At 42.0% G+C, this 7,683-nt stretch overlaps 1 protein-coding gene across 1 annotated transcript; it reads left to right on the top strand.

The window, feature by feature from the left end:
* The first annotated feature begins 1,730 nt into the window (after positions 1-1,730).
* LOC139556145 (PH domain-containing protein DDB_G0274775) lies at positions 1,731-6,055 on the top strand. Its single transcript, XM_071369714.1, has 2 exons — positions 1,731-1,932; positions 5,744-6,055. Exons 1-2 carry the CDS (start codon positions 1,765-1,767, stop codon positions 5,957-5,959), a joined length of 384 nt encoding a protein of 127 aa, XP_071225815.1. The 5' UTR covers positions 1,731-1,764; the 3' UTR covers positions 5,960-6,055.
* Positions 6,056-7,683: the final 1,628 nt, after the last annotated feature.

Genomic DNA, 7,683 nt, shown 5'->3' with positions numbered 1-7,683 from the left:
GGCTCGGGGCGCTGAGACTTCCATTTGACAGTCGACTGTAGAGTGTCGCCGGAGGGCTTGGAGACGGTGAAGGAGTCGGTGTGGCGACTGGATTCGGAGCCACAGAGAGGGGGCACAGTCTGGGTAAGGGTGGAGGGGAAGAACTGCTGCAGGCAGACATTGGCTGTCTTCTGTCTTCTTGACGAGGTAAAGAGGCAAAGTTGACCGACATTGAGCGTATTATTTCGAATAGCAGCTCTCAAGTTCTATTCAACAACATCGGTTGAAGCATCTTGGTCATTTGTTTAGAATATCCAGTCAGTTGAATAAGTGATAGATCATTTGGGGGGCAAAGCTAATTCTAGCAGCACTGTTTAGATTACTTTTACAAATAAGACATCTTTGATGTATTACGGAGCATCAACTCTATAAAAAATAAACAATTACTCTGAAGTGTAAATTGTGTCCATTCCTCTTCGACAGCTCACACGAGGCACATAACAATAAATACTGTTCAATGAAAGCCTGTTGATTCTTCTTCCATTCTCAGCTCTACACCACACGGAGGACAAAGTGCTTCTGCAAAAAGCCCCCAACCATTGGAGAATGTTCAGCCTCAGCGCAACAAAAGCCAGTTCTTATGGTGAGTAGAAGAAACAGCCACAGAGCAGTTCTCCTCAGTTGCAACTCCATGTAGTAGAACGTTTCTAATTCCCCGTAAATGATCTGGTAACAAATAAAACTAGAGATGAGAGTAGGTCATGGAGAACATTTATGAGGGGAAAAAACTATCCTGTCGGATCAATGAGTCAGATTATTGATAGATTAGCCAAACGTTACTGTAAATGAATAGGCTGCAAAACAGCTTGTACTGTATACAATCAGTTAATATAACCATTTAAAGGGTATCAATAATAACAACAATATAACAACAGTATTATTATTATTTCATCATCACTTGTTGTGCCTTTGCATAATGAATTTAAACTTGCCTAACACATCTGAAACCAAGACACATCTGGATATGTGCTCTCATTTGATTGGGAGAGGTAAAACATGTTCATGTAATTGCTTGTAATAGGATTAACTGTACATAGCCTATGCTTGATCTATTTCACTTATAAATGCCCACCCAAAGTCCGTAGACGTGCTTTTTGATTAGGAATCAAATCTTTGAAATACATTTACCTTTCGAAAAGGACGATTTTCACTCTCTGGAGATGAAAAATGTGTGTGTTAATTTTTATCTTCCAAGAAGTTCGAACGCTTGAACTGTGACATCACGATGGTCGGGTGTGAGTGTTTAGATTTGGCTCCAAACTCCCTATTTTGGCATGAGTGCAAAGCCAGAATATTTAGCCAACTATACTACTTTCCTTTCCAAACTTTCTTCATGTAGCCAGATAGCAACCAGTTCATCAGTATCCTATTATCGCACTGTAATATGCCGCGTTCATGTACTAGTCGGAACTAGGACACTCGGAAATGTCCGACTTCCTAACTGGTTGAACGCGGAACGTGTATATTGACAAGTCGTAAATGTCCGTGTTTACTACTTCCGACTAGTGTGTAAACGCGACATTAACCCTCCCGTCCCCACTCATTCGGTAACAACACAACACAGGGCTTTCTGGGACTAGAAGTTCTAGTCTTTGTTCCGCGCGCCATCAGTTGATGGTGCGGCTGGACAAGAAGAACGACATTACCCACTAGGCTTTGGGTGTGTGACGCTCTTGAATTATAAGCTAATTTCTCAGCTATTTATCCCGTTATTCTCAAAGCTCTATGATGGCTGTAGTATCTGCGACCTCTAACGGCGCAGATGAAAACCCCGTTGAGATAAAAGAGGACAAAAAAGGATGGTTATCCAAGCGCACTCATTTTACGCACCGGTGGAAACGCGCATGGTTTCAGTTGAAAGAAACTCTACTGTTGTATGGTGAAAATGAAGAGGTAAGAAGACAACATTTAGTTTTCTAGGGAACTTGTCACGCAAGCTAGGACTAAATTGTTATTTAGGAGACAGCAATTTCGCCCCTATGTTTATGACAAAGCAGCAAATAATGTAGCTATGCGACCAAGCGTTACATTATAACTTTCAGCGGTGTCAGTGCAACATGTTCCCTTACTTCCTACAGTGTTGTCCTGTTACCATAGCAGCGGGCCGTTTACTGACGTCTACAGTAGCAAGGTGGCAAGGTCTCACTTAACTAGGTGTTTTGAACACTGTTAAAGGAATACAAAGTCAATTAAAAGTAGGCTATTGTTATTTAGTCTACATGTATGCTTGAAATGTCGAGACAGTAGGCTATATTGCATTTACTTTGGGATTTTATTACAAGGCAGCAAACTATGCCTAGGTCATAGTTATGTTCCAAATTGCACCCTATTCCCTTTGTAGTGTACTACTTTTGACCAGGACCCATAGGATGTAAACTATATTTTTATTACATTTTTATTTACCCTTTATTTAGCCAGGGAATCATGCTAAGACCATGGTCTTTTTTTGCAGTTGAGCCCTGCATGAACACATCAATTACACAATGCATATGTATATACACATAAATTACACTATACATATTTATATACACATCAATTACACTATACATATCTACACTACCGGTCAAAAGTTTTAGAACACCTACTCATTCAAGGGTTTTTCTTTATTTTTACTATTTTCTAAATTGTGGAATAATAGTGAAGCCATCAAAACTATGAAATAACACACATGGAATCATGTGGTAACCAAAAAAGTGTTAAACAAATCAAAATATATTTTATATTTGAGATTCTTCAAATAGCCACCTTTTGCCTTGATGACAGCTTTGCACACTCTTGGCATTCTCTCAACCAGCTTCATGAGGTAGTCTCATGGAATGCATTTCAATTAACAGGTGTGCCTTTCTTTCCTTCTTAATGCTTTGAGCCAATCAGTTGTGTTGTGACAAGGAAGGGGGGTATACAGAAGATAGCCCTATTTGGTAAAAGACCAAGTCCATATTATGGCAAGAACAGCTCAAATATGCAAAGAGAAATGACAGTCCATGAAGGCCAGTCAATACGGAAAATTTCAAGAACTTTGAACTCTGAATACAACAGGTGTAGACCTTACAGTGAAATGCTTACTTACGAGCCCCTAACCGACAGTGCAGTTTCAAAAAGTAATAAAAAAAAAGTAAGTAACTTTAATTAAAAGTAATTAAAGAGCAGCAGTAAAAAAAAACAATATATACAGGGGGGTGCCGGTACAGAGTCAATGTGCGGGGGTATCGGTTAGTTGAGGTAGTATGTACATGTAGGTAGAGTTAATTAAAGTGATTATGCATAGATGACAACAGAGAGTGGCAGCGGTGGGGGGGGGGGCAATGCAAATAGTCTGGGTAGCCATTTGACTAGATGTTCAGGAGTCTTATGGCTTGGGGGTAGAAGCTGTTTAGAAGCCTCTTGGACCTAGACTTGGCGCTCCGGAACCACTTGCCGTGTGGTAGCAGAGAGAACAGTCTATGACTGGGGTGGCTGGAGTCTTTGACAATTTTTAGGGCCTTCCTCTGACACCGCCTGGTATAGAGATCCTGAGTGGCAGGAAGCTTGGCCCCAGTGATGCACTGGGCTGTTCGCACTACCCTCTGTAGTGCCTTGTGGTGGGAGGCCGAGCAGTTGCCATACCAGGCAGTGATGCTACCAGGCAGTGATGCAACCAGTCAGGATGCTCTCGATGGTGCAGCTGTAGAACCTTTTGAGGATCTGAGGACCCATGCCAAATCTTTTCAGTCTCCTGAGGGGGAGTAGGTTTTGTTGTGCCCTCTTCACAACTGTCATGGTGTGCCATGTTAGTTTGTTGGTGATGTGGACACCAAGGACCTTGAAGCTCTCAACCTGCTCCACTGCAGCCCCGTCGATGAGAATGGGGGTGTGCTTGGCCCTCTTTTTCCTCTAGTCCACAATCATCTCAGGCCTTCATGGTCGAATTGCTTCAAAGAATTGCTGCAAAGAAGAAACCACTACTAAAGGACACCAATAAGAAGAAGAGACTTGCTTCGGCCAAGAAACAGGAGAAATGGACAAATTTGTCCTTTGGTCTGGAGTCCAAATTTTAGATTTTTGGTTCCAATCGCTGTGTCTTTGTGAGACGCGGTGTGGGTGAACGGATGATCTCTGCATGTGTATTTCCCACTGTAAAGCATGGAGGAGAAGGTATTATGGTATGGGGGTGCTTTGCTGTGATGTATTTATGACACTGTGATTTATTTAGAATTCAAGACACACTTAACCAGCATGGCTACCACAGCATTCTGCAGCGATACCCCATCCCATCTGGTTTGGGTTTAGTGGGACTATCATTTGTTTTTCAACAGGACAATGACCCAACACACCTCCAGACTGTGTAAGGGCTATTTTACAAAGAAGGATAGTGATGGAGTGCTGCAACAGATGACCTGGCCTCCACAATCCCCCGACCACAATCCCCCATTTGGGATGAGTCGGACTGCAGAGTGGGAACTCCTTCAAGACACCTGGAAAAGCATTTCAGGTGAATCTGGTTGAGAGAATGCCAAGAGTGTGCAAAGCTGTCATCAAGGCAAAGGATGGCTACTTGAAGAATCTCAAATCTCAAATATATTTTGATTTGTTAAACACTTTTTTGGTTACTACATGATTCCATATGTGTTATTTCATAGTTCATTATTCTACAATGTAGAAAATAGTAAAAAAACAACTTTTGACTGGTAGTGTATATACACATCAATTACACTACATATCTATATACACATCAATTACACTATACATATGTATATACACATCAATTACACTATACATATGTATATACACATCAATTACACTATACATATGTATATACACATCAATTACACAATACATGAAAAGCAAAACACAATCATACACATTCTTCAGTAAAAAGGCCCTCTAACATCTGCCTGAATTACCCGAGAGGCACCAACTCCATCAACTTTAAGGACTTTTGGAGATCATTCAACATGAGAGGCCAAAAAAACAAAAAGCAGATGTACCTACTCAGTGGTGATTGAAGGGATCTCCAGGGTTAGTCATCCCTGAGTCCAGGTCTGGTAACTTATATGTCTGAAGGTTAACAATGAGGTAAGTTATGGCAGAAGTTTATGCAAGAGGGCTTTGTAGACAAAAAGAGTACAATGCATCGATCTATGAGACTTCAAGGAGGGCCAGCCTACTTTCTGATACAAAATGCAAGGATGTGTACAGAACTTATCCCCCGTAATAAAGCGCAATGCGCTATGATAAACTGCATCCAATAGCTTCAATACAGTGGCGGCTGCATTCATATAAACAATATTGCCATAGTCAATAACCAGAATGAATGTTGACTGAATGAGTTGTTTTCTGCCATTTAACTAAAGACAGGACCTGTTCCTATAGAAGAAGACTATTTTCATTCTTAATTTGTTAACTAACTCATCCACATACTTTTGGAAAGATAGCTTTTCGACAATCCAGATGCCCAGATATTTATAAGCGGGACATGGTCAATGAGGGCACCATCCAAAGTATGCATGCATAAATCATCAGATACATTTTTACATGATTTGGAAAATAACATATACTTAGTTTTACTTCCATGAAGTACCAATTTCAGTTCACCAAAGGCTTTCTGCAGCCAATATAGGGAATAGGGTGCCGATAGGAACGCACAATATATAGGGAATAGGGTGCCAATTGGGAAGCACAGCATATATGCCATCTAAAACAACATCACTTCTCCTTCATCCAGAAGCTTCTGAAGCCCATCAACCTGGTTGGGGCAGTGGTAGAGGTTGTTGAAGGAGGCGACGGATCATTCGAATGGACTATTACTCCTAAGGACAGGAAGCGGACCTTCTTCCTCCGGGCTGGCACCATAGCAGAACAGCAGGGATGGATGGAGGCTATATGTGAAGCACAGCTGAGCTCCAGGGACCATGCTACTAATGCATGTGTGGTGCAATAGATTATCACTTATTGGATTTTACATAGCCTGAACAAAAATATAAAAGCAACATGTAAAGTGTTTCATGAGCTGAAATAAAAGACCCCAGAAATGTTCCATACGCACAAAAAGCTTATTTCTCTAAAATCTTGTGCATACATTTGTTTACATCCCTGTTAGTGAGCATTTCTCCTTTGCCAAGATAATCCATCCACCTGACAGGTGTGGCATATCAAGAAGCTGATTAAACAGCATGGTCATTACACAGGTGCACCTTGTGCTGGGGAATAAAAGGCCACTCTAAAATGTGTCGTTTTGTCACACAACACAATGCCACAGATGTCTCAACTATTGAGGGAGCATGCAGTTGGCATGCTGGCTGCAGGAATGTCCACCAGAGTTGTCGCACTGCATGAGGCAAATGGTGTTTTTCCGATCCACTCCTCTACCTTTTCTTAAGCTATCTGTCACCAACAAATTCATATCTATATTCCCACTCATGTGAAATCCATATATTAGGGCTTAATTCAGTTATTTAAATTGACTGATTTCCTTATAAGAACTGTGACTCAGTAAAATCTTTGAAATTGTTGCATGTTGTGTTTATGCACTACATGACCAAAATAATGTGTATACCTGTTCGTTGAACATCTCATTCCAAAATCATGGGCATTAATATGGAGTTGCTACCCCCTTTGCTGCTATAACAGCCTCCACTGTTCTGGGAAGGCTTTCCACTAGATGTTGCTGCAGGGACTTGCTTCCATTCAGCCACAAGAGCATTAGTGAGGTCGGGCACTGATGTTGGGCGATTAGGCCTGGCTCGCAGTCGGCATTCCAATTCATCCCAAAGGTGTTCGATGGGGTTAAGGTCAGGGCTCTGTGCAGGCCAGTCAAGTTCATCCACACCGATCTTGGCAAACCGTTTCTTTATGGACCTCGCTTGGTGCACGAGGGCATTGTTATGCTGAAACAGGAAAGGGCCTTCCCCAAACTGGTGCCACAAAGTTTGATGCACAGAATCGTCTAGAATGTAATTGTATGTTGTAGAATTAAGATTTCTCTTCACTGGAACTAAGGGGCCTAGCCCGAACCATGAAAAACAGCCTCAGACCATTAATCCTCCTCCACCAAACTTTACAGTTGGCACTATGCATTGGGGCAGGTAGCGTTCTCCTTGCATCCACCAAACCCTGATTCGTCTGTTGGACTGCCAGATGGTGAAGTGCGATTACTCGGCCATGGAAACCCATTTCATGAAGCTCCCGACCAACAGTTTTTGTGCTCACGTTGCTTTCAGAGGCAGTTTGGAACTCGGTAGTGAGCATTGCAACCGAAGACAGACGATTTTTAAGTGTTACACGCTTCAGCACTTGCCAGTCCCGTTCTGTGAGCTTGTGTGGCCTATCACTTCGCAGCTGAGCCGTTGTTGCTCCTAGACGGCAGCTCTAGCAGGGCAGAAATTTGACAAACTTGACTTTTGGAAAGGTGGTATCCTATGATGGTGCCACGTTGAAAGTCACTGAGCTCTTCAGTAAGGCCATTCTACTGCCAATGTTTGTCTGTGGAGATTGCATGGCTGTGTGCTCGATTTTATACACCGGTCAGCAACGGGTGTGGCTGAAATAGCCGAATCCACTAATTTGAATGGGTGTCCACATACTTTTGTATATATAGTGTATTTTTGTTCAGTATAGATTGTTTTATACTTTTATACTCATGTAGACCTACTGCACTGTGGCAAG

Source organism: Salvelinus alpinus, chromosome 27 (genome assembly GCF_045679555.1).
Source record: "Salvelinus alpinus chromosome 27, SLU_Salpinus.1, whole genome shotgun sequence".
Taxonomy (NCBI): Eukaryota; Metazoa; Chordata; class Actinopteri; order Salmoniformes; family Salmonidae; genus Salvelinus; species Salvelinus alpinus.
The sequence above is the reverse complement of the archived record's forward strand: the minus strand, read 5'-3'. Positions and strand labels throughout refer to the sequence as shown.

What these genes read in the sequence shown, in the direction of transcription:
- LOC139556145 (XM_071369714.1), top strand. Translation starts at nt 1,765, where the DNA reads ATGATGGCTGTAGTATCTGCGACCTCTAACGGCGCAGATGAAAACCCC. An exon ending in TGTATGGTGAAAATGAAGAG is followed by an intron (nt 1,933 to 5,743) that starts GTAAGAAGACAA and finishes TCCTTCATCCAG; the next exon opens with AAGCTTCTGAAGCCCATCAA.